Source organism: Protopterus annectens, chromosome 8.part0 (assembly GCF_019279795.1).
Source record: "Protopterus annectens isolate FY-2018-M chromosome 8.part0, PAN1.0, whole genome shotgun sequence".
Classification (NCBI taxonomy): domain Eukaryota; kingdom Metazoa; phylum Chordata; order Ceratodontiformes; family Protopteridae; genus Protopterus; species Protopterus annectens.
The window spans coordinates 1,932,915,916-1,932,943,368 of NC_056741.1; the positions used below are offsets into that span (position 1 = coordinate 1,932,915,916).

Sequence of the window (27,453 nt, forward strand, 5' to 3'; positions counted from 1 at the left end):
CCCTTTTAAGGGCCTTTGGGTGGCTGATAATATTAGCTGTGTGGTGGCAGTAATTACTACCATACAGTCTGGGTAAAAGGGGACACAGCTGGAGAACCTGTGCCAGCCTTCCCCAGAAGTGTCTGTGTGGTTGTGTAAACTCTTATCTCAAAGTGTGCGTGTGTCAGCTACTTGGGCAGGGACACAAAGCACTGGTTGGACAGAGAGGGTGCTGGAGATTTTAGCTTGCCCAGCTAGGCTGAGATCTGGACCCTATAGCTGTCCCAATGGGGAGTCTTATTGGGGACCTGGGGAGAAAGAGAGTGACCAGCCCTGGACTGACTGTGATCTCTGTGTGCTCTTAAGGGAAATTGCACTTTACTGTGTGTATTTGTATCTGGTGTTAGTGGTGAGGATTGAGGCTTCTTGATTGCTGGGCCAGGGCATGGGTGATACAGTAGTGTTCTGGGCTGGGCTGGTCTGCTGCCTGTGTAATTGGCTGATTCTGACACATTTCACCTGCCAGCTATGCTAGTTCTCCTTGATTACCTTCCTACTGCTGTTTTCCCTTCACACTGCCTTCCTGTTTAAGCCCGTGGGCGCTCCGCACAAACAGAATGGTCAGATATGCATAGTGCTGCTATTTCCTTGTTTAACTTTTGTTTTCTTCCTTTAAAACCCAGTGCGTAGCCCGCACACCCACTTAGGCAATGTAAAGAGTGCTAGGCAGATTAAGACACACCCCCTAGCTTAGCTGTGCTAAGCTAGGAGCAAACCCGAGCCACAGCGCTTCAGTCTGCTTACAGTATGCCTGACACACACCCCTATGATGTCAGCTACGTCCTAGGCTTGCAACAAGCTATTCCTACTGTTACACTGTTGGGACCTGGCTAGCATGCTGGGGAAAACTGGGATTCACTATCATTCCCTTCATTTGCATAGGATTGCCTGCTAATGCATAGTTACATGTCTCACACTGAGCCTCCCCCCTTAGCAACCACTACTCACTGGCCATGTTGTCTTCTGCCTGCCACTGACTTGCATGGCAGAATAGTGATTTTAGTTAGAATGCTTATTTTAGATTTATTTTATTACCCCCCCCCCCCCAATCCCGTTTGTGCGGATGCCCTACGCTCAAACAGCCGAGATCGGCTAAAAAAAATAAAAGTTGATTTTTGTATTTTTTTGGCTGTTTGCAATGCCAATGGCCTTATACTTGGCCTTTATTTGGAGCTGTCACAGCTCCATTTTGGATTCTGCAGAAATGTACTCGGTTACTTAACGAGTACATTTCTGCAGATTGCACTAGTCCTGCACGGCCAGTTTCAAGCTTCCTGGATCGCAAATATATCTCATTTGCATGGATTTCTCCTGCAAATGGGGTGATTTGCATACAGGGGCTTAGTCTGTGCAGGACTAGTGCAGGCGTGCTCGTGCACTCCCTTGGAGGCTGTTTCTGGATCACACGGCAGACATATTGCCGGTTAGAGCTCCTGCACTGATCCTGCATGCCGTGCAAGACATATAGAATCCGGGGGTAACATTTTAAATGGTGCAGGAAAATCAGTTTCTGACTGAACAGCAGGTAAAGCAAAGTAAAACATACATGAATAGTACTAGGGCGAAAATAAAAAATATATACATATACACAAATCAGTAAACTGCAAAAGTGCAAATGTTTTAAGCTTAAATGTTAATGTAAAGGCTTTAACTGAAAGTTATTTAATGATCCTATACTAAAATAACATTAGCAATATAAGGAACTCATATAAAATGTATAGTTAAAAATCATTGTATGACTATGAAAGGTGCTATCTCAGGAATGACACTTTGGATACCAATCAACCATATGAAGAAATTTTGTAATGACTTAAAGTTGTAGTGCTTCTGACTTCAAAGCATTGTTGGTGCTACTGCTCACCCTGTAGTTGTTTCGTCCATGTAGTATCTGAGAAATGGGGATAGTTTCTTACTCTATAGATATCCATATTCACGTAAGGAGCACCACAGCTTTAGCTGTTTTTGTCAAGTGTTTATAAGGATCCCTAGAGCTGTAACCCTTCTTGCCAGGTGTTTATAATGAATAGAGATATTCTTTAAGTGTACAATGGTATTCAAGTCTGCGCTACCTTTCAAGGAAGTAACTATCAGAATGAATGACAATCTGAAGATGCAACACTTACAAAAGAAGAAAAGCAAGTTTGATTTTAAAGATACAGTAATGGATGGCTGAATGTGTCCCTGAAGATGTATCAGTGTGAAATCAATAACGGAATTCAACAATTTATAGGGCAGACAAACCATTCAAGGGTATAAGATGCTGTGTAAATAGAATCTACATCCTCTATAACAGGTAGGGAAGTGAGCAGATTAGTTTCATCCCTCATTTCTTGTCTCCTTTTACGTTCAATGTTTCTATAAGAATTCTGCATATGTATGGAACACCAACACAGCCAAAGGGTAATGCTCATTAAAATGTTTATTAAAAGCCATGCAACCTGTAATCAATCATATTTAGACTGGCCAATCAAAAGTACTTAAACAAATGGTGTTTTGAACGAAAATGCAACATCCAAAATGTCATCTGAACTGTTTTTGTGGGAGAAAAGCTCCTCATGCTCACTGTGAACAGTACTGCCTCCTTCTGCACAAAGTCATTGGGTAAAATTAACTCCAAAGTCACAATACCTAAAGAAAACGGAAATTAACTGAGCAACACACCTTTGATGACCAGTGCTGTCTTTTAGTCAGTTATGCATTATTGCAGAGTTAACTATGCCCAGAACCATCACACAATGACAACATTTTATGCTTTGCAAATACACCTGTGTCTCTTTAGCCTCACATCTCTTCTTTTCCTCCTCTGTTACCCCTATCTCTCCATTCTGTCCTTAATAATTTTCCCCAGCTGATTCCTCCTACACTGACATCCAATTTTCTTACTTTTCCTCTGCTATTACATATCTAAAAACAGAAAAGCGGTTTTAGGTTGGTAGCCCTTCATCGATCTGATGAAGGGCTACCAACCCGAAAGCGCTTATCTGTTTTGTACCAGCTTTTATTAAAAGTTCTTATTTTTACTACTTGAAGCATCCAGTGGTGTTCTTCAAGGATTTTTCTGTTTTTTTGCTTCGCTTGTGTTTGCCTTTGGAGGAACCATTTCAGCACCTAGCATTGATTATTGGACCTATTACATATCTACTACTACGACAATGCTTCATTTCCTGTATTGTTGCTGTACTGTGACTGTTTCCAACCTTTTCTATGTTTCTCTTACATAAATGTTTGAAATTACTTCATGTCCGTATGTAACTTAAGTTCTTGTAAATTAATTGTCATGCTTGTTAATGTGAATGTATTTTGTCCTTTTCATATAGAAATTGTACATACACACAATGTATACAATTCCATGTGAGTATATCTGTACTCAGATTTTTGCACATACAAGTTTTTTTGTATCTTTTCTACCCTAGCCTCCACTGAAAATGGACAAAATAAGTTTGGCTATTCATTCCAACACTTAAGATGTGAATTTAAAATAAATCTTACAACAACAAATAGCGCCATAAAAATATTAAATGTAAAAAAAAATACATAATGTATGTATGCATGAATGTTACATTTTTAGCAGTCCAAGTACATGCAATGCATACACTTTACAATGCAGGGGAACTGTGCACATTTCACTTTGAAACAAAAATCCGTGTGTGTGTGTGTGTGTGGGGGGGGGGGGGGGGGTAGGTAAGACATTTACACAGCCAACACAAATTTTCTTCCATTGTGACTCAATTAGAACCAAAAATTAAAAAAAGAAGAAGCACCAGTGGCAATGCTGGTTTCTCTGACAGTTTCAGGACAGCCTTTCAGTGATAATATATTGGCATGAGGTTAACAGTTCAGTCCTAGTCACACATCTCTAGTACCAGCTAAGGTTTTATGATCTAAGATTCACTTATTTGGAACTCCATGCCCTGCCAATCCCTTTCTTCAAAGTTCTGGAAACCGAAAACTATGAAGGGATGTACGTGGGCTAGAGGGTACCTTGATATAAGAGAGAGAGAGAGAGAGAGAGAGCTAAACTATGGGATTCCACTGTCCACACAGACTCAATGTTGTTATGTTTTAAAATGTGAATTACTAAGAAAGACACCTGAGTTTATAGGAGCTATTTTTCTATTATTGGTTTAGTGAACATTTTAATATAAAACAGGACATATCAGTAAAAGTACATGAAACAATGGATAAAGATGAAGTTATAGTTAAAGCTAAACATTTTAACTGCAAGAGAAGACTAAAGGAAAAAAGTTAACTACACACGCACACAATAATTCATTGTGTGTGTGTGTGTGTGTGTGTGTGTGTGTGTGTGTGTGTGTGTGTGTGTGTGTGTGTGTGTGTGTGTGTATGCGTGTATGCGCGTGCAGTCGCGTGTACATTTATTTTGTAACATTTTTAACCTAAGTTCATAAATAATATGTGAACGTAGAATTTTGTTACTTATTCAGTGAAAAATGTCTGCCTCTTTAAATGTGCAAAGATTGAGAATTTTCTTGCAGTGGTTTCCACAGGCTCTTGTTAGACAATCAGAGATTTTACCGTCAGTGTAAAACAGAGCAGCTTGGAAGGCTGAATACAGTCACTTCTTCAGTGGAGGAACATTGTTTTATGCTGGAAATATAGAATGAAAGAGGGTCCCATTATGGACTGGTATACTAAGGTTCACTAGTGGACTGTGTTTAATTTTTTTGGTGCTGCGAGTGAGGGGAAACATATGAGAAAGGCTTAGAGCTGTTTCTTGAAATGTGATTGAGGGCTAGGAAAAACAAACAGAAAATTTGGTGACAGTGATGAGACTGAAGAGAAAGGCCTAAATCCTGCGACTTAACTGTTGCCAGGCTTGAAATCTGAGACTGAGTGGGAGGGCTAAAAGTAAGGCTGACCGTCTGTAAGCACAGTGTGAATACATAAGCATGGAGAGTGGTCTAGCAAGATGGCTACCTGTAGTCTGAGAGAACTTATGTGAAGTGATGTATTTTATGGAATGAATGATTTTTAAAAGTATAGTTTGCACTGTGTTTGTTTTTAAAAAGCTACATGAGTTTCAAAGGTACTGTTTTTGTTATAATTTGAAAATGCTAAGCGAACTGATATTTTATTTGAATCTTAAATGAACATGAATCTTGTGGATATCCTGCTTACAGTGACTTCAAAACCTGGTGAAGAATATGGGCAGGCATTTTAGGCACAAACTCATGCCTGTTGCTTCACAACCTGCTGTTGTCAAGTAAGTGTAGTTTCCCGTTTGAAACAATGTGGGAGAGTTTTACTTTGTGCAACCAATTTCCTATCTAAGAGAAAAATGTCTTTGTGTATGTTCCCTTTTTGAGACAGAAGACTTGTAGCTTGGACTGTTTTTGCAGAAGAGAAAACAATATTGTATTCCTGTTTTGCATGAATATTTTTTTCTGGGAAAATCCAGCTGCATGCTACATAAGTGCAACTATGGGGGAGTTCTTACAAAGGCTTCTGGACTCACAGAGATAAAGGAATCAACAGCTGAAAAAAATTACACCAGCAATTTATAGACTGGTCAACAAAACTGCCACAATTAGACCTGAATAAGTCATTATAGGGGCTAAGATAAAGAAAGAATAGTTGTGTAAAATCTTACCATAACCATAGATGTCCTTCTCTTCCATATTGCATTATTCCAAACACTTGGGTTATCCTCTTTTGCTACTCGAATGTCCAGCCAGTATACAAAAGCTTCTAATCACGACAAGGTACGTGCGACGTCTGACATTGGCTAAGGGAACGTGAGCCATAAAAGTGATGTCTGCATGTACCATTCCTCAGAACTGAGCACCCCAGTCGGACCCCAGTTCCAAGATAACTGTTTGAGTCCAGTGCCATCCAAGAAGGGACAGTTTAGTAAAAGAAAGGGGAAGGAGGGTGGGAAGGAATGCTGCATCATGGAAGAGAAGGACATCTATGGTTATAGTAAGATTTTACATAATTATTCTAGATTCTTCTATTTTCATGTTGCAGTATTCCAAACCCTTGGGTGAGTGCCAAAGCTCAAAGAAAGAAGAGGGTGTAAGCTTGGAAATGTTATCTAGAAATCCATGGAGGATTGCACTGGCAAATCCCGCCCAAGATTTGGAAATATGGTCCAATCTACATTGTTTGGTAAAGGTATGGACAAAGGTCCATGTAGCTGCCTCTAAAATGGAGGCAGTGTCCAGTCCCTTAAAGAAGGCTCTAGATGAAGCTATGGCTTTAGTGGAGTGAGCCTTAATCCTGGATCCTAAGGATTTTCCATGGTATGAGTAGCAGAAAGAAATTGCCATGGAAATCCAGATGGAAATGGTCTGCTTTGTCACTGCTTTTCCTAGAGCCTTGGGATTAAAGGAGACAAACAATTGGGCCGATTTCCTGATAGACTCAGTCTTGTCAAGGGAAAATCTATGTGTCTGTGAACATCAAGGGAGTGTAAGGCTCTCTCACTGTCATTCTGTGGATGAGCAAAGAAGGTGGGCAGATGAATGGCTTGGTTTAAGTATAACTCATTGACCACTTTGGGTATAAAGGAAGGGTGGGACCTAACAAGGGACTGTTTAGTAAAAGAAGTGGGAAGGAGGGAGAGAAGGAATGCTGCAACATGGAAGAGAAGGACATCTATGGTTATAGTAAGATTTTACATAATTATTCTAGATTTTTCTATTCTCATGTTGCAGTATTCCAAACCCTTGGGTGAGTGCCAAAGCTCAAAGAAAGAAGAGGGTGGAGGCTTGGAAATGTTGTCTAGAAATCCATGGAGGATTGCCCTGGCAAATCCCGCCCTAGATTTGGAAATATGGTCCAGTCTACATTGTTTGGTAAAGATATGGACAAAGGTTCATGTAGCTTCCTCTAAAATGGAGGCAGTGTCCAGTCCCTTAAAGAAGGCTCCAGATGAAGCTATGGCTTTAGTGGCGTGAGCCTTAATCCTGGATCCTAAGGATTTTCCATGGTATGAGTAGCAGAAAGAAATTGCCATGGAAATCCAGGCAGAAATGGTCTGCTTTGTCACTGCTTTTCCCAGAGCCCTGGGATGAAAGAAGACAAACAATTGGGCCGATTTCCTGATAGACTCAGTCTTGTCAAGGTAAAATCTAAGTGTCTGTGAACATCAACGGAGTGTAAGACTCTCTCACTGTTATTCTGTGGATGAGCAAAGAAGGTGGGCAGATGAATGGCTTGGTTTAAGGTTAACTCATTGACCACTTTGGGTATAAAAGGAGGATGGGTCCTAACACTTACTCTGTCCTTGTGGAAGGTGAGAAAAGGGGAAATAGCCATGAGGGCCTGTAACTCTGACACTCTTCTGGCTGATGTCAAGGCTGCCAGGAGTACGGTTTTCCAAGTACAGTGTTTCAGAGAGGCTTTAGAAGCTGGTTCAAATGGGCTACCATGAGCTTCTCTAAAACATAGTTCATGTCCCATGGGGGTGGAACGGATTTCCTGTGGGGTCTGAGATGCAGCACTCCCTTTAGGAACAACTTTGCAGGCAACTGAGATGCCAAGGGGGGATCCAGAGGCAGACAAGCTGAAATAGCAGCAAGGTGGGCTTTAAAAGAGGAGTATGCCAACCCCTTCTGCAAGAGGTCACACAGGTATGACAGTATCAAGGGGACATCACCCTGAAAAGGGTCCAACTCCCTTGTAGACACCACATGGAGAATCTTTTCCACTTAGACAAATAAGATCTCCTGGTATTAGGTTTCCTGGCATCCTGCAGGACTGTGAGCATGTCCTCACTGTAAAGGTGTCTGTATGAGAATTCTATCACCCACAGGATAAGGTTCAGATACTGCAGGTGGGGATGGATTAGGGATCCGTTGTCCTGTGTGAGAAGGTCCACTCTGTGAGGTAACTTGTGGTGATTGTCCCTGGCTAAATGCAGAAGGAGGGAGAACCAATGCTCTCTTGACCAAAAGGGAGTCACCAACAAGATTTTTGGTTTGTCCTTCTGTATTTTCAGTAGGACTTTCTGAAGATGTAGGAAGGGGGGGATGCATATAGAAACATCCCCTTCCAAGAGATTGAGAAGGCATCCATTGCACTTGCCAGGGGGCTGGGTAGTCTGGTGCAAAATAGTGGAAGCTGTCTGTTCAGAGGGGAGGGAAACAGCTCTATCTGTGGTGTACCCCATTTGTGGACTAAGTCCAAGAACACATCCCTGTGAAGCATCCATTCGTGGGACTGTGACATGGACCTGCTCAAGGTGTGTGCCTCGGTGTTCTGGTCTGAAGGTATATATACTGCCTGCAGAGTGACCCCTGCTGGGTCACAAGTTCCCAGACTTGGACAGCTAGTCTGCATAGAAAGTAAGATTTTGTTCCCCCCTGCTTGTTCACGTACCACAGAACTGTAGTGTTGTCTGTGAGCAATTTTAGGGGGCCCTGCTTCAGGGTATGTTGGAAAGCTTTCAGAGCCAGTAAAATTGCTCTCATTTCCTTGATATTTATATGCTTCTGTCTGATGGAGTCTGACCAAGTGCCTTGTACTCTTTCCTGAGACAAGGAAGGAAGGAAAGGGATGTGAGTGTTGTGTCCTGTTGTGTCCATATAGACCTCAGGTACCATTGTACCTTTCTCATGTGGAGGCTTGCCAATGAAAATATAGGTAAAGTCGATGCCATATGACCCAGAAGTCTGAGGTACTACCTGGCAGTCAAGGTAGTGACATGAAGGACAGACAGCAAGTACTGCTTTAAGCTTTCCACCTTTTGAGGTGGCAGAAAGGCCCTCATGATATCCATCCTTATCCTGCACCCGAGGAATACTTGGTCTTGACGGGGGTTCAGGTTTGACTTGGGGTAGTTTTTCTTGAGACCCAGTGCTTGTAGGACTGATATCACCGTTTGTAAATGGCTTTGTAAAGATTTGAAACATACTGCCTGAATCAGTAGGTCATCCAGGTAAGGGAATATTTGAATCCCTTGAGTCCTGCAATAGCAATCACTGGTGTCAAGCACTTGGTGAAGACCCTTAGTGCTGTAGAAAGTCCAAAGGGTAAGGCAGAGAACTGAAAATGTGAGGAGCCCACAGAGAAGCGTAAATATCTCTGGTAGTTACTCCTTATGGGAATGTGCAGGTAGGCATCCTTGACGTCCAAGGTGGCTAGAAATCCCTGAGGTAAAATCAAGGCGAAGAGTGAGCATTCAAAAGGTGGGCACTTGCAGGAAAAGATTGAGGTAGGAGAGATCTAGGATCAGTCTACACGGACCATCCTTTCTTGGGACTAGGAACAGTCTTGAACAGAAACCCCTTCCCTTTTCTGTCATAGAGGCATGTTAAATTGTCCCTTGGGCAATAAGACTGTCTATGACTGGTTGGAAAAGAGGGAGTTGTTCTTTGGGTGGCTGGGGAATGCCCCTCAAGAAAGGTGGTGTGATCCAGGTCATGAAATAACCCCTTTCTATGATGGATAAGACCCACCTGTCTGAGGTAAAGTTTTCCCAACTGGGAAGACAGTGAGAGAGCCTTAGAGATAAGGGAATGGTATGAACAGGTTTGAGGAGCAATGACAGGTAGTCATAGACTGAGCAGGGTTCTGAGCAGGTCTGAAGGGAGTCTGTTGCTTCCTGGTGCTCTTTCTGTCCCTGGAAAGAGGTGGAGGGGCAGAGTGTTTCCTAATAAACTGTGTTTTGTACGGGTAATTCTTGTGGAATTTAAGGATAGGAGAAACAAACAGGTGCTTAAGGTCCTGTAGCTCCTTCCCCTTCTGTTGGTGAGTTTTGAATAACTCAGCCACCTTTGTACCAAAGAGGGCAGAGTTATCCAGAGCTGTGTCCAAAAGTTTTGCCCTAACGGCATCAGGTAAGGGCTGTAACCTTAACAAGGAATATCTTCTCAGACCTGAGGCACATGCAGCAGACCTGGCAGTAGCTTCAGCAGCATCATAGCTGCATCTGATGGAAATGCCTTGTGACCCAGGAAGAGAGAGAAAGGAGACTGAAGATTTGTCTTGGGAGGAGAGTCAGGGAGCTTAGACAAAAGCTTAGTGGCCTGGCCTAACAGGGCTAGGGCATAAATTGACATAAGTGTTTGGTAATTCACTGCCCTGAATGGCAGGGTAGCAGAGGTATATACCTTTTTCCTGAGGTGCTCCATGGCCTTACTGTCCTTATCTGTAAGGAGAACTGAGGTGGAAGGATGCAGCTTTGAAGACTTATCAGCAGAGACTGATACAGTGCCTGGGTCTGCAACAGGGCATTTAATAAGAAACCCCCCCGTGGACCCTGTAGAATCTGTCAGGTCTTTGAGGGGCAGGGGGCTGTGAATCACGATTCACAGAACCTGCATTAAAAGCATCCAAAAATCCTGGCAAGATAGGAGGGATAGCTGAAGGAGCGGGAGTGTCCATTTGCAGAAGTTCATAATATCTTTTTGTACCTCTGACATCTCAGTGGAATCCCACTTAAAGAACTCCCTCATTTTGGAAATTGTCTCCCCAAAGGTGAGATCCTCACCTGGAGAGCCGGTCTCAACAGAATCCTCCTCTGGGGAGGCATAACCAAGGGGAGATGGCAACTGGGACACATAGGACAGAGAGTCCTCCGAAGAAGAGTCACAGGAATCCTCAGCTTTAGGTTGAGGGATGTCTGCAGCCTGAGGCCTTGGACTAATTAAAGAAGGAGCAACTGGAGAGGAGGAGGGCATAGCAGGCCTAAAAGCCATGAATACCTTAAAGAGACTCTGAGAAAAGGCTTTCCAGTCTTTTTGGCTTTCTGCAGGAGGAGAAATATGTTTGATCTTCTGTTTCCTTTTCAGGGAAGGCCTAGAGGGTGTGATGCCCAAGGAAGGTCTGGGTTCAACAGGTTCTGTAGTATGAGAAGGAGCCATTGGGACAGCCAGTACAAGCCGAGGTTTCCTCTCATTGTCAGCAACCGACATCTGCAAAACCTCCACTGATGTGCCTTCCACTCTAGGTTCTGCGGCTTCCTGAATGGTACCCTCTATACCCATATCAGTGGTTTCCAAATGTTCCTCCAGGCTGTCAGCCAGAGGAGGGACGTTGGGTGGGGGAGGTGCAGCAATGGGTTCTGGCCTAGCAACTTTGGCCTTCTTCTTAGGTGGCTCGACAAGCTGACCGGATGGCACCTCCATAGCTAACGCTAAGCGTTTAAGACACTAATTCTCCAAATAAATGTTGAGGGTATGCAGATGGCTGTGTAGGGTCTTAAGGACAATGGCCTGACAGATCATGCAGGTCTTGTGGTTGTGCATAGGCCCTAAACAGAAAAGACAAAGTTTGTAGGCATCCTTATGGGGTATCCGAAGACCACACCTGCACTTTTCCTTCCTGGATGACATGAACCTAAACAGACATTCAGTGACCCAAAAGAACAAAATGTCCCCAACGGGGTATTTATCTTTGAAAAGACAAGCTGACAGCTGGTGCAGCAGGAACAGTTAACATTCAACTGGCGGCAGAGAAGTTCTGAGAAATGGTACATGCAGATGTCACTTTTATGGTCCACGTTCCCTTATCCAATATCAGACGTCCCACGTACCTTGCAGTGACTAGAAGCTTTTGTATACTGGCAGGACATTTGGGTAGCAAAACAGGATAACCCAAGGGTTTGGAATACTGCAACATGAGAAGAGAAGGGCATCTGCTACTTAGTGTTGATGTAATGCCAGAGGTATGATTAGTAAAATTTCCTGACCATATTTTTAATTTAGAAATAAAGAACAGTAATTCTACAAAACAGGTAACAATGAAGACAGAATTTCAGATAATTTAACAGTTGATACATTTAATAGCGCTTGGCCTAATAAATATAAGTGAAGTGGTATTACAACATGATTCTGTAAGACTAATAAACAGTAATGTATCATTTACCAGTCTAGATGTGAAATGTCTGTAAGAAATGGACCATCTTTAGTGAAATATACACACTTTAATACAAACATACAAATAATGTGTATGTTTGTTACAAATATATATAGAAAGGTTGTACTGCTAAGTTCTCTTAAAGGAATGCTAATTTGAAAACTGAACTATACATTTTAAACAAATTAATTTAAACATCTAGAATATGAGACAGTTCAGTGTCACTTTGTTAAACCATGCTAATAAAATGTATTACTAGAAGGGAGAACAGCTCATGTAGTACTAGGCCCTGAAAGCACCATTTCCTTTATTTAGGGTTCTGAGGGGTATAAGTTTAAGATTACTAACACCCCAAAATTGGAATAATTCCATTTCTTTTTTTCCTTGTATAGAAATTGAGACAGTGCTGGGTAAATTGTTATATCCAGTAGCTGTTATACCTGATTTGAATCATGAGTGAATCCTAAGAAAAGATTTTCTCCATTTCAAAGCACCGTGGAAGATGTAGGGGAAAGGGATAATTTAAAGGCACAATTAAGCAAGCTGATATTCCTAATAAAAAAGAGAGAGAGAGAGAGAGAGAGAGCAGCAATCTGATATACCACGTCACTATAAGACAAGGGATTTGACCACCAAAATATTACACCTTGCTGAAATAAAGCAGCTTGCAAGAACAAAACATGTAGTGGTAAGAAATTTGGACACCAAAATATTGCAGCCTGCATTGTTTTTCAAGACAATGTTTGTTTTTGTGACTATTTTTAAAACTCCATATTAGTTTGAATGGCACTATTTTGTTAAATAAATGTGAGCTTTTGGGTGTCCTGCCTCCAGTGTCTTCAAAAATCCTACTATTACTACTACCACACACACACACACACACACACACACCACACACACACACACACACACACACACACACAAAATACACACATATATGCATGCACACGCCCAAAGAATAACAGTCATTCATTTAAAGCAAAGAGAAAAATTAGTACTAGAAAAAAAATGAAAACTGGTATTTCAATAAGAAAAAAATATGGAACTGTCAGACAACAGCTTTTTAGTTTATTTCAAAAACATAAAATGTATTTCAGCTTAAGAAAAAGTTACTGCTGTTCTTGATCAGGTAGACTGACAAGTTATTTAGACAGTAAGCAAAAGTTCCATAATTTAGTAAAGGAATCATTAACATTCAGATGCCTACCTTTTGAAGTGATTGATGTCCGGGAGAAATTTAAGTGTTTCATTCCTTTTGGCATTCTCTCAAACTGATAACCAAAAGCCATAATTCCTGTAAGAAACGTGCATATAAATATTTTCCCAGTGTGGCATGCAAATAAAGGTTTTACTACAGAATTTGTAAATGTTATGTGTTTATACATCATGTGCCCTCTTTATCTTGCCCTTCTATTTCTACTGAGTTGAACCATGACCTCTGACTACCTGCACCCTACCCTACCATCCCCCACTTCTTTTATCTGGTCATTCAGTGGAAAACCAAAAGCACCAGTCAAATACAGCAGTAAAATATCAAAGTGTAACAGCTCTGCTTTCCTCATATCATTGTCTAAGACATTTTGTGTAAAAATTTGGTGCAAGTGGAACATGAGAAAACGAGGTATTAGCAGCACATAATAAGACAGTTTCACAGAAAACATCATTGCCTGAAGTGATGAAACTATAAGGAATATTTCTGCACATTGAATTTCCATGTCAGTTTTTAATAAAATCACTATACAAACCTAATGATTTAGATGAATACATAACATTTATGAAAAGTGATGCAATGCATAAACATAATAAAATATATCATAAAAGTAGTATGTTAAAAGGAGTGATTGCATTTCTTGAGCAGCTGAAGCCTTGATAATATCTAACTTGTGCTCCAGTTTACCTGAGGTAACTTGTTATCCACTATAATTCACCTCCCGCCTGACAGCAAGGTCATATAGTCATGGAGAACTATTACAAAGAGCCATAGCAGAGCTTCTATTCCAGGACACCATAAATGTATGTTTTGATATTCCTATACTCATCAAGTGTTGTCTTAAACATTAATAGTAGACTGAACTTCCTGGTCTATATAAATGTTATATTCCAGAATTAGTGTAGATTCTATGTCACAAGCCTTTCTTTTTTGTTAGTTCTACTGCTACAGATCTTCAAGAATCTAATACAGGCTTAGATTTGCCTCTAGAAAGAAAAAGTACATGGCAAGAAGTGTTAGACAATAATGCATCACTTGAAGTCCTATACACCAGGTAGAGCTTGTCCTCAACAATACGTGTCATACAGTGTAGCCATAAATATACAAGCCTAACAAAGTATGGTGGTTCATATAGACCATAAAGTATTTTCTGGAAATATTTCTGGAACTCTTCTAAGCCCAAAAGTTCAATATGAAGCAAGGCCAAAATAACCTAGAATGTTCAAAAGCATTAATTACATGAAACAGAACCGGGAGAGGGGGTTCTGCTGTTGATGCCAGTTAAAGATTCTGTAATAATATCATAAAGAGATTTGGTTACCAAGGATACATTTCTCAAAACTCTGTTAAGTAGTTAGTATTACACTTATTTTCTATGTTTGGAAGCCAGGAATTTAGGAAAAGCTAAAGTTATGTACTGCAAGGATCTTTTGTAGAAATGTTAATAATGTGCATTTTTGAGATATTTATTTTAATGATATCTGTTCTGTATCTATTTTACAGAGAACTAGCCAGTTTTCTAGTTTCAGCACTCAAATCTGTTTCTTTGATCTCAGCACTTGTTCAGAAAAAAAAAATTCATCTGCTTTTACTGTACTTGTGTTTCTACCTACTTTTTTTTACTTTTGCATCATCTTAAAAGTACTCAATTGTATTTATTACTGCTTGGTGTAACTCATTCTAAGCCTTTTGGTTTAAACACTTGGGCTTCGGACCAGTTGTTTTGCACTGAGAGGGTTTGTGGTCTGCACTGTAGTGGAAGAACAGGTAGCTTACATCCTTCTAGGTTGGGAACTGCTGATTGAGGGCTCAATGTCTGTTATTCTAAAAGTGTATTAATTCTGGTTTAAGCACTTGGGCTTTCAGGCCAGTTATTTTACATTAAGAGGGTTCGTGGTCTGCACTCTTGTGGGAGGAGAGGCTGGTCTCTGCCCTTCTGAGCTGGGAATTTCTGGTTGAAGGCTTATAGTGCATGCATATCTGAACTGCTTCTTACTGAAGTTGGTGCGCCTTGTTTGCTGTGGCATAGACTGGATTCGGGCCTGCTGGATCTAGCTTTGTTTGTGTAACTTGAGCACTAATCCAGGCATTCTCTAAAGTATTCAATTGTATTTATTACTGTTTGGTAGTAACTTGATTAAAGTGTAGCTATCATTCTAAGTCTTTTGGATTAAGCACTTGGGCTTCAGACCAGTTGTTTTACATTAGGAAGGTTTGTGGCATGCACTGTGGTGGCAGGACAAGTAGCTTTCATCCTTCTAAGTTGGGAACTGCTGATTGAGAGCCCAGTGTCTGTTATTCTTAAAGTGTATTAGTTCTGGTTTAAGCACTTGGGCTTCAGGCCAGTTATTTTACATTAAGAAGGTTTGTGGTCTGCACTCTTGTGGGAGAAGAGGCTGGACTCTGCCCTTCTGAGCTGGGAATTTCTGGTTAAAGGTTTATAGTGCCTGAATATTTGAACTGTATCTTACTGAAATTGGTACACCTTGTTTGTTGTAGCATAGACTAGATCCAGGCCTGCTGAATCTAGCTTTGTTTATATGCTTGTTGTTTGTTTGCTTGTTATTTCCCTGGAACGCTAATTCCACCTAATACACAGCTTCTCAGCGCTTCTGTGGATCACTAGTGATATCTGCATTGCTTACTGTACTTATTTCCTTGTTTCACTTGAAAGAAAGTTACTGTTTGTCGTTTTTGCATTTAAGTTACCTGTAACACATTGCACTTGTTACCTGGCACTTGCTCACTAAAGCAATTATAAGTCAGCACTAAAAAATAAAAGCACTACACCCTCACTCCCCACTGGCCCTGGTTTTCAATTATTAAGGAATTCCCAATATTATTCTAGCATGTCCAAAGGTCAGTTGTCAATCTCCTCTCCGGTCCAGCTGGTGAATCTGGGAATCTTGAGGCAATGTTACAACTGCCTCATGTACACAGACAACCCTCTCCTCCTCCCAACAAATTCCAACACATGTGAGAGATGCAACCATATAGCCAAACTGGAGGCTAAGCTCTCTCAACTCAGTACTGGCATAACCAGTCAGGAGGAGAAGGAAACCACACTCACTACAATTCCAGTCTCACATAGACCTACCATGACAGCAAACCAAACACATAATCACACAAAAACATACTCGGAGGCTCCAAATAAAGATCTGCCAAAGCAGCAGAGACCTCCAAAGCAGACACCCAAGCAGCCGCTACCCCAAAACAAAACACGTGCAACACATATCTCACAAAGCCAGTGTGCCAAACAGTCACAGCCCTTAAGACTAAACAACACACCTGATACACTTGTAATAGGTGACTCTATCGTCAGGCACACTGACGTCCTGCTCACCAGGCTGAACAAGGAGAGGGTCACGGTGAGCAGCCTGTCGGGCGCTAGGATCCGCCACATAACACAAGCACTCAGGTCCCTCCAAGGCAAGTACAAATATGACTCAGTCATTGTCCATGCTGATTTGAATGACCTGAGACGTACCTCCCTGGACTACATGAAAAGAGACATAAAGGAGCTCTCTGAGCATGTAGCCCAGGCAGGTATGACCCTGACCTTGAGTAGCATCTTACCCTCACCAAGAATGATGCCACAATATGAAGACAAGATGATCAATTTCAACAATTGGCTTAAGTACTGGTGTCATTCAAAGGGGATCCAATGCCTGTCAGCTTGGGATGATATGCTCGACAAGCCACGATGCTTCGCTAGGGACGGCTTGCACCTGTCACCCCTGGGCTTTCAGATATTGGCAAAGGCTCTTGCAACCCCCATAGTGCCTTTTTTAGGCAAGGCTCAAAAGACAAACCCACCTCCATAGATATCACAAGGGATAAGAAACTAAGAGTAATGCTACTCAACGCCAGAAGTCTAAACCTCAAGATGCACGCACTCGAAACTCTCCTTAGCATGGAGAACATCGATATCCGTGCAGTAACAGAAACCTGGTTCAGGGCTCCCGAGAGCACCCCAGCACTACCAGGTTATACCTCATACCATGCTTTTCGGCCCCAAAACTTGGACTGAACCACAAAAGGAGGGGGAGTATCGATATTCATCAAAGATACCCACACCTCCAGGTTGGTGGCAAACCACGAAGCATCAGAGACTATCCATGTGCAACTAACAGTGGGTAAAACTGCCTTCCAGTTTATAGCCTGCTACAGACCACCCTCCCAAACCCAGGAACCCCACTCGGCCTTCCTGAGAACACTGGAAAATATGAAGGTCTCTCCAAACACCATTATATTGGGCGACTTCAACTACCCAAACATAGACTGGGAGCATTACTCTAGCTCCAACACCCTAGCCCAAAGGTTCCTAGAATTTATAAACTCAAATGCTATGGAACAACTTGTTACCACTCCCACAAGAGGGGAAAACATACTGGACCTGATCATCACCAACATGGGGACTCTATGCTCCAGACCAGAAGTGTATCCCTCACTGGTAAGATCAGACCATAAACTAATCTCACTGGATAGTCACATCCCGACCCCACCCCCTGCCCAGAAAACCACAGTGAAAAACTTCTCTAAAGCAAATTTCACACTCCTCAAAACTGAGGTGGAATCCTTCAAAGCCCCCGGGCCTGTGGAAAATACGGCCCAGACCGCAGAATCCTTTATAAACGCATTCTATGAACACCTTCAGGAATGCATGGATCATGCGATCCCAAATAAAACCAAGACCCAATCTTCCAAAGGCAGACGTCCTGTCTGGTGGACCCCAGCCATAAACAAACTATACAATAGAAGGAGGAAGCTACTAAATGATAGATCAAAATCCCAAAAAGGGAAGGCATCACTGATCAGTATTAGCAAAAAACTACTGGCACATATAAAATTGTCTAAGGCCAGCTTCGAGAGAAAAATTGCACAGGAGACTAAGGATAATCATAAGGCTTTCTTTTAGTTATGTTAGCAACCTGGGTGGTAATTCCCAGATATGCTCAGAATTAGTCCAAAATGACAAAAAATACACCGAACCCACAGACATTGCCAACATCCTAGCTGACAGGTTCAGCGCAAACTTCTCCCCCCCCTCCCCACCAAAAGGGCAAATATCTATCCCAGCAGAGTGCTGCCCCCCTGACATCTCAGATGCTCAGGTAAGAGTCGCCCTCTCCAAAGCAAAAAACACAGCATCAATGGGACCAGACGGTGTCCCGGGCTGCGTCCTACATGAACTCCAAGAAGTGCTAAACCCAAACATAAAACTACTGTTCAATCTCAGCCTTACTACAGGATATGTGCCCAAAGAGTGGTGTACAGCAACAGTGTTCCCTCTCCATAAAGGTGGTGCCTCAATGGATCCTGGAAACTATCGCCCCATAAACCTGACTAGCTTGGTCTGCAAAGCTATGGAAAGGATCATCATGGACCTCATAAATAAAGATATTGGGGACCTACAAACACTGGATCCTACCCAGTTCGGCTTTGTTAAGGGCAGATCCTGCCTCTTAAACCTGGTTGATTTCTTTGAAACAGTCACCAAGGCCATTGACGAGGGGAAGGTGGTCCACACAGCCTACCTGGACCTCGCAAAAGCCTTCGATACAATACCCCACTCGGGCATTATAGATAAGCTCACCAGCTTAAATATAAACCCCTATGTCACTAGATGGATTGCAAACTGGCTCAAGGACAGAACCCACATGGTTAGAATTGCAGGAGCTACGTCAGACTCCAAACCAGTTACAAGTGGTGTCCCACAAGGCTCAGTCCTGGGACCTCTCTTGTTCGGTATATATTTCTCGGAGGTACAGGCCAACACAGAAGGACTGTGGCTGACCAAGTTCACAGATGACTGCAAACTGGGCGCCATAATCGACTCTCCAGTTGACACAAGCATCCTCCAAAAGGGCCTCATAGAAACAGACAACTGGTGCCAGAGCCATGGCCTCAAGCTAAATGCCAAAAAGTGTATAGTCATCCCCTTTGGCAAAAACAAAGTGCCCACAAATTACCACATAGGTGGTAATCCATTAAGTACAGAAGAAGTAATTAGGGAACTGGGGACCCAAGTTGATAGCAATCTCTCATTTGACAACCACGTGGCCAAAGTGGTTAGAAAAACATTTTATATAGCCCACCTAATCATGAAGGGATTCACATCTAGATCAGGGGACGTCATCGTGCCTCTTTACTCATCCCTCATCAGGCCCATAATTGAGTATAATGCCCCTTTTGGGATGTACCTTACCAGACACCTGCATCAACTGGAAAGACCCCAAAAGTACCTCACCAAGAGGATCAAAGGGCTTAAACAGATGCCATATGCTGCCCGGTTAAAGAAACTCCAGCTCTACTCAGTGGCATACCACCTGTTCAGAGGCAATCTGTGCCTGACGTATAAAGCCATGTCCAACCCAGAATTAATGGACATGCTGCACCTCAGAAAATCCAAATCCCATCGAGCTACGTGCTCGAGAGACTTGAACCTCAGCACTGAAATAAATAGGACATGCTGGAGGGACAGATTCATAACCCAGAGGCTCCCTTCACTCTGGAACAAAATCCCAGTCCAGGTTAGGCAGAGTCCCTCATTGACTCTCTTCAAGAGGAATCTTGATGAGTGGATGGGAGATCGTAGGTTTACCCTGGGTATCACTTCTGTGTCACTGTTAGACAGAGGCACAGTATACTAACCTCGAAAAAGGGCATAGCAAAATAAATTTAAAATGGGTGGCGAAAGCCAAACACATTCTGGCTAGGCTTATAAATGCCCTAGGGCAGATAGCCTAGTATGAACCTATGAACCTATGAACTAATTAGGGTGTGTTGATCTAACAGAGTTCAGAATTCAGAAATTACAGCTTTCATTGAAAACTGGTAACCCCTGAGATTGTTATAATTAATTAGGATGCAGGGAATCTCCTCTAGCACAGGGGTGAGGGGGATTAAAATCTCCAGTTAAATCAATGGAACCCAAAAAACTCCACTGGCTCAGATATCTTCGATCAAATAAGCAATGGTAACAGTGACCAAACATCAATACTATATCTTAGCCTGCTGTCATGAAGTATGCACCACTTTGTAGATGCCTTCCAAACAAGGATAATAAACGACTGATTAAACCCTTGCAGTACATAATTTTAGCTTTCCTAAAGTCATCAGTGGATTTGTCCAGCAAGCCGATATAAGAAAACACAAAGAAAATACAGATTAAATAAAATACCCAGTGCCAAGTCCAAAGGTGTACCACTTCAGATGCTATTGTTTGTAGAAATTACTCCTGTCATACTTACCTACTGAGTTTTTGTTTCTTCAGATAGCCAAACTCTAAACCAGCATGCTAGGTACAGGTGCTCTGCAGTGTCTTACATTCTCAGTTAATATACCCAGCTAGTACTTTCTATTCAAAATAAATATTCAGCTGTGAAAGACTTGAAACTAGTATCTAACTCAAACTAATCTGTACCAGTTTCCCATTGCTTACTTACTACACTACATAGAACATATGATTAGGTTTCCATTTTAAAAGAAAAAATAGCCAACAACCTTAATTTTAGCAGGCTCATGTCAACTGAGAGACGGTATATCATGCTCTCCGACAATGTCAGAAACTGTTAGGACATTTTTATTCAAATGATTTGTAACAGTTTGTTTTAACAGTCTTAGTGGTGCTTCTCACTGACTACTTTGCCTTGCAGACCTATAAACTATACATTTGTGTAACTTTAGTGAGATATTACTGCTAACTCCATATCAAGTCAGTCTGCAGGTAGACTAAAGAAACTGCTCTATTTAGGTTGGAATTTGTCTTGTTGAATTTTGATTTTGGAAATGGTAAACTACAACTTCAAAAGACATGAAAAACCTGTGTCAGTCTGACACTCAGATGGAAAAGAGTCTACATATGAAGACAGTCCTTGCCAGGACAAACAAAAGGGTGGTACATTATTGTTTTCACATCTACTTCTGTCACAAGCATCAATATCAGAGCCAAGAGGGAGCCTTAGTGTCTAGATGCTGTTAAAAACTACTGTATACAGTACATCTAACTTCAACACAGCCATGGAGACGTGCCTAAAGAGAGTCAGAAATTATTGGTGTGCCTGGGAATCCAACATCCCATGCAGTACGGGAGGAATGTCTGGAAAACGAGGCTTCCTCAAGGACAGTGAGAGTCCAAGTGTAGGGGTAACCAAAGACCTGTGGAAAATTGGCCAATTTCAGAACTGATTTCTAAACAGGCTCATTGAAACAGGTCCTTTGAGAGATGGAAGTGAATTCTGGGAGTATACTAGGTCACCTGAGAAGGGCAATAGCCCCTAGGCTATTTGCAAAGTGTGTACAGGACCACAGCAAACGAGAGGACGGTGGCAAAGGATGACTGAGTGATTGATGGACTAACTGATTTGAACACTGACATGGATGCTACAAGGTATTTTTCCAGCCAGAATACTGTTACGTTAATAGAGAATGACAAATATAAAGATAAGTGTGACATTTGGGAAGAGATGGGCGAAGGCTGCCAACCTAGTCAAATAGAATTTGATATATAATTCTGGCATTTTTAAATAAATGTAAAATACAGGCATGTTTTCTTGAGTGTAAAAGAACACTGTGAAATGTGGAACTGCAAAATATGTGACAACATTGCACTCTACTGGCCCAGTGAAGCATGTTGTATGCTTTCATATTAGAATTCGGCTCCAGGGCGGCTGGATGAAGATTTCATGCCCATTGTTTTAAGGCTAAAGTTTATGACCAGAATTTAGATGCGGAAGGTGCTTTATTGCTCTAGTTTCTGGTAGAATATACATGTGAAATGCCTTGTATTGTTGTAAGTTTCTGAGGAGGTGTTAGATTGCTAAATAATGCAGTTTGTGGCCTGAGAACTCAGACCACGTGTTAAGATGAGGCAATATGAATACTGGGAAAACCCAAGTGTCAACAATGATGTCATTTTTGGAGGGCCTTAGAGACATGTTTGTTAGTAATGTTTAAATACTATTTCTTACAAGAGACCAGAGAGCATTTTGATCTTGATATCCAGCTTATCAGCACTCTGCCTTATGCTCACATATAAGTTTTAGCACTGTGATTTCTTGTAGGAATAGTTAAAGCTAGTAAAGTTTAATTAGGTATTTTTCTTTGGAATCAGACCTGTCCTACTGTATTATTTTAAGTTTCTGTGTGATCTGTGAACTCTTAGATATCTCTGTGGTGTAATAGTTTTGTCTTGTGTTTTAATTATTTATTATTAAATATTTTTAAAACCTTTTACTTGTGGCTGATTTGTACAGAGATAGGCTTTAGAGTACATTGCATATTTATAGAGGTTATTGTAATAGGCCACTCTAAAGTAAGTCTTGACTGTTAGTCATACTTCCATTGGATTATAATATTGCACAATAATTATTGGACACCCTTTTAAGGGCCTATTAGTCGCTGATATTATTAGTTGGGAGGTGACAGTAATTACTACCGTACAGTCTGGGCAAAGGGGCACAGCTGGAGAATCTGTGTCAGCCTTCCCAGGAGTGTCTGTGAAGTTGTATGAATACTTATCTCAAAGTGTGTGTGTGTGTTGTGTCAGCTACTTGGGCAGGGACACAAAGCACTGGTTGGACAGAGAGGGTACTGGAGGTTTTAGCTTACCCAGCTAGGCTGAGACCTGGACCCTATAGCTGTGCCAGTGGGGAATCTTATTGGGGACCTGGTGAGCAAGGGAGCAACCAGCCCTTGACTGACTGTGATCTCTGTGTGCACTTAAGGGAAATTGTACTTTACTGTGTGTATTAGTTATCCTTTCCTATTCAATGAGACAACCTCCCTGGTGTTAATGGTGAGGACTGAGGCTTCTTGATTGCTGGGCCAGGCCACGGTCGTCACAACAAGTAAAAATTATTACAGTAACAAAAACAATAAAGTATTAGGAATTCTTAAAAAAAAAAAAATCAAAATTGTTTAATATTGTAGACTTGCAAAATTAGACAGAATAAACAGATGACATCTTGCCCCATTAAATTTCACCCATCTGTGTAAGCAGCAAACACCAAGTCAACCAACAATTCAAATAAAGACTGTAAAAGCATTATATACTTATGCAACTGATTCTACATATTTACATGAAGCTTTATCACTGATGTACAGTTTCACTGCTTTGGTGAATATGCAGGAGTGGACCAAAGCTTAATTTTAAGGAGGAAACTATTCCAAATGTAATGTCTGAGAGTCGAGTAGGCAATGAAGGTGCACAGACATGTTGCAGTGAAGTGCCCAAGTCTCTTCCAATACTATTCTTAGACGTGAATGATCTACAGGATGCTTGCACTTTTATATTGGCAAGCAGTAGTCTGCTCTGTTCCAGAACAAGCACTGCATGTATTAAAGAATTAATAAGACTTTTGGGCTAGGAATTTATTGTCACTGGTTGTATTCAGTCTTACATAAAGGTGTTCCCTGTACAGGACACTTGTGACAAACCTACAGACTTTGTTTTGAACTGTATTGCTTTTGCTGAATGACATCTTAGATGTCCTTACAAAAACTGGTAATGCATAGTCTATTGTAAGGAATATTATGCCCCTGGTGAGGGAATCTCTGACTTCTCATGACAGGTAGCTGGCTATTCTGCTGAAAGATGCCAATACAGCAACTGGTTTGTAAATCATTTATTTATATGCAAGTAGGGCATAAGGGAAGGATCACACCATGTGCCTGAGTATTTACTGGCACCAATGGCTTCTAATTCCCTCATTAGCATTTCATTGTCACTGATTTGTACTACTCATTTGTGATGCTTGGTCAACACTGTTGTTTTAGTGAACAAGGAACAAAAAAAGCCATCATTTCTCTGATAAAGCAACCAGGACTAAGGCTGTGTGTGCATGCATGTGGGGATGGAAACCATCTGAGTACATATTCAGTAAGACTTTTTTAAAGTTGTAGCACAATCCTAATCAAGGTGAACAAATCATAAAGAATTCAAATGACAGGATTTATGAATACTTGTATGACATTAAGTCAGGGAAATCCAGCAGTGCCTTATAATGGTGCTCTACCAAATGTGATGCCTTTAAGAACTTTTTATTTTTTATTACAGACAGAAACAGTGAATGTGAAAGATGAGGACACAGAGAAATGTTTGGAATAGGGGCGTGGCCAAGGATGAACACAGGATAGCAGCAGATTTCTTCAGCTCCACCAATTTCATTACACTGATAGGAATTAATTACTTAAAAAATTAATTTTTGAAGTAATTTTCTTTCTAAATATGTTTGTTTTATATAGTTCTTGAACTATATCTAAAAAAGAAAGGAAATTTTAACAATATTCCTGTCAGAAATCACTTTGGAAATTTTCCTGTCAGTTTATCAGTCTGAAATGAGTTCCAGTAAGACAAATTCTCAAGACTCCAGCATCAAGAAAGAACTTCAGTCTCTGATAACTATAATCCAGCAACTTACTGCTAAGATGGATAAAATGGATACTAAAATTGATACCTTCATAGAAAAAACTACAAAACAAATCGACTTGTTACATATAGACCTGCAACAACAGAAGATCCAGATGACAGGCATAGAAGAAGCTGTGAATGACATGGAAAATAGAATCCAAGAAGAGGAAATCAACATTGAGTTTCTGCTGAAACAAAATACACATTTACAAACAAAGCTGGATGACTTGGAAAATAGATCTAGGCAATAACATTAGGATTTTTGGACTGCCAGAAAATATTGAAGGTAACAATATTACTTATTTTTAACAACATGGCTCCCTAAAACTTTAGACTTACCAGAAGCATTCTCTTTTGGTATCGAAGAGCACATAGATCTATAGCTAATACTAAACCTAACAAATACTATCCTAGATCAGTTATAGTTAGATTTCTATCAACTTTTGATAAAGAGATGGTTCTTAAATCTGCTTGGGCTAAAGCTCCTGTTAAGATTAATGAGACAACTGTGCGTTTTGACAATGACTATTCTTCCTTGGTAATAGCTAAAAGAAAAGTTTTTCTGCCACTAATAAGGGAGCTTAAAAAAGCACAGTTTAAAACATACCTTCTGTTTCCTGCCAAGCTAAAAATCTTCCTTCCTGATGGTCCTAAAATTTTTGATGACTTAGACTCTGCTTTACTGTTTATCAAAAAAAATAAGATTTTGGATAAAATAGAGGAAATGGAATGGGCTAGTCCTTCATTAAAGAGACTGGCAACTGAAACTTCGTGGAAGACTTCAGAGAAGAAGAAGAGACTAAAAAACAAATGATTTGTTCTATGTTTTTTTTTTCTCTCATCATTTTACTTCATTATTAATCTTTTAAATATAGTTCCTGCATTTCCAGTAAGCCACAAATATTCTGAAAAGATTTAATCAAAGTTATTCTCTGTGTGCAAAGAAATGTTTTGTTTCATAACCAGTCAAAATATCTGAGGAACTAATAACAAGCTATTATTCAATTTGTTTCTCTGTCTGAAAAAGAGAAGTAAGGTCAGTAATTTGATACATTTTTTTTCTTTTTTTTCTCCTTTTCTTTGTTTAAACAATGACATTCTATTTAGATTATGTAGTGGGTAAAGGGTGGGGGAGGGCAGGAGAGAAGAGTAATGAAAATATGATAAATGGAATAATAACATATTTATTCCTTGTAAAAAGTTTATATGTTCTTCAAATGCTATTCCTAATTATACTTTCTTGATTATACTGCTTATGCTTGTTTGTAAATAATCTGCCATGCTTTAACTAATAATAATTAGAACTAAATAATAGTAAATAATATGTTTTATTTTTAACTCTATTAATATAAATAGTAAGTAATATTCCATTGTATATACTTCTTATAGCTTTCTCTTACATTTTTTTATTTCTGCTTTACACTCTTTTATTTTCTACTCTCTTTTTCTTTTCTTTATTCTTTCTCTTTATTTTTTTTCATATTAATATATAGAAATGCTTTTGATCATATAGACACAGTAAATAATAAGATTTGCATAAAAATTGAGTTGGGACAAAAATATTGAGTTTTATTACTTATTAATAACTTTGGGCTTAATTTCACTTACATAGAGGCTGTAATAACCTGTAAAATACATCGCAAAGGTTTTGTCATGTTTAGATGCATTTACACTGCTAAATGAATGTTTGTCACTAGTTTTTAACAAGTTTCCCGCCAAAATGTTAAGGGAGACAATCTGGGATGTGGGCTACCTCATGAACAGTGCCCTCGAGTTGTTTTAAAAGCTTCAACTCTCAGAATTCTCACAGAGAAGCTGAAAACAGTCAATTTGACCTTTGACCCAGATATCACACTGACACATTGCAGATTCAGGAAGAACACTCTACCAGGAAGTAGAACTGACGCAAATGCGACTATGTGAAGGAAAACAAACTCTTTAACATTTAAATGTGAGTTATTTTATATAATTACTTCAATATCTATCTTATAATTCATAAAATATGTCAGTTATAATGATTTTAAATGATGCAGTTTCTTGTAGTAAGTGAATGTCTTATTTTAGAAGGCATAGAAAATTAAACATTTATTCAAGTGTTTTTGAAAATCTACTTGACTGCAGCATACTAATCTGTGTTAAAAACTTATGTTCCAAACATATACATTACTATAACTCATTTAATTCATCTGATTGACAAGCATAAATAACTTTATAACTCTATTCTGGAAGAAATTGTCATGTGATATATTTTAAAGCAGTAGTATAGACATACAAAATACAGATGGCCTTTTTTACAATAATGTAAGTGTTTCTGAGAATTTGCATAACTATGCAGTATGATTTATAACAATTTCTATAAATATAATATTTTATTCTATTGACAATAATGAGTATGAGTAAAATGCTCATATACAAGCAATTCAAGGTTTTTTTTTTGGAAGCTGTTGACTGCATTTACATGACAGAAAATAGATGCATCTTAATATATGTAATGTCTGAAACATATTAGCCAAAGTTTTTGATTTAAATGAATGTTAGAACTTATTTTTACATACTTTGAATAAATTAATATGTAAATATGCCTTCCTTTTTTTTTTCTTCTTTCTCTCTTTCTTTCACTCTCTCTCCCTCTTTCACGTCTTTTAATTCTCTCTCTCCTCTTGGTTCCTAATATCAAGATTATTTGAATGCTATTTGAATACAAGTGTATTATATTACATAGATGTATATAGTAGTATGAATAGTTTATAAAAAAAAATAAGTTTATTTTAGTTTATATGATGCTGTTTTATCAAATGTGTAGTCTTGTCTTGCTAGATAATTGAATTGAAAGCTGTTAATTTAAGTTAAATATAACCAGTATTAAATTGATAAGGTGGTAGCTGAGGTACTGCTGCTTAGGGTAGGGGGTTAACTTGAGTGGTAAATACTACTCTAAGTTCAAGTTTTTAACTCCAGGCTGGATGCA

At 40.0% G+C, this 27,453-nt stretch overlaps 1 protein-coding gene across 3 annotated transcripts in view; it reads right to left on the minus strand.

The window, feature by feature from the left end:
• LOC122809736 (capping protein, Arp2/3 and myosin-I linker protein 2-like) overlaps positions 1 to 27,453 on the minus strand; it is a 1,549,910-nt gene that overhangs the window by 693,920 nt on the left and 828,537 nt on the right. For all 3 annotated transcript variants that reach the window (XM_044081444.1, XM_044081445.1, XM_044081446.1), the window contains exon 9: positions 13,070 to 13,156. In XM_044081444.1, the coding sequence (XP_043937379.1) occupies positions 13,070 to 13,156 (87 nt within the window). The remainder of the gene's footprint in view (positions 1 to 13,069; positions 13,157 to 27,453) is intronic.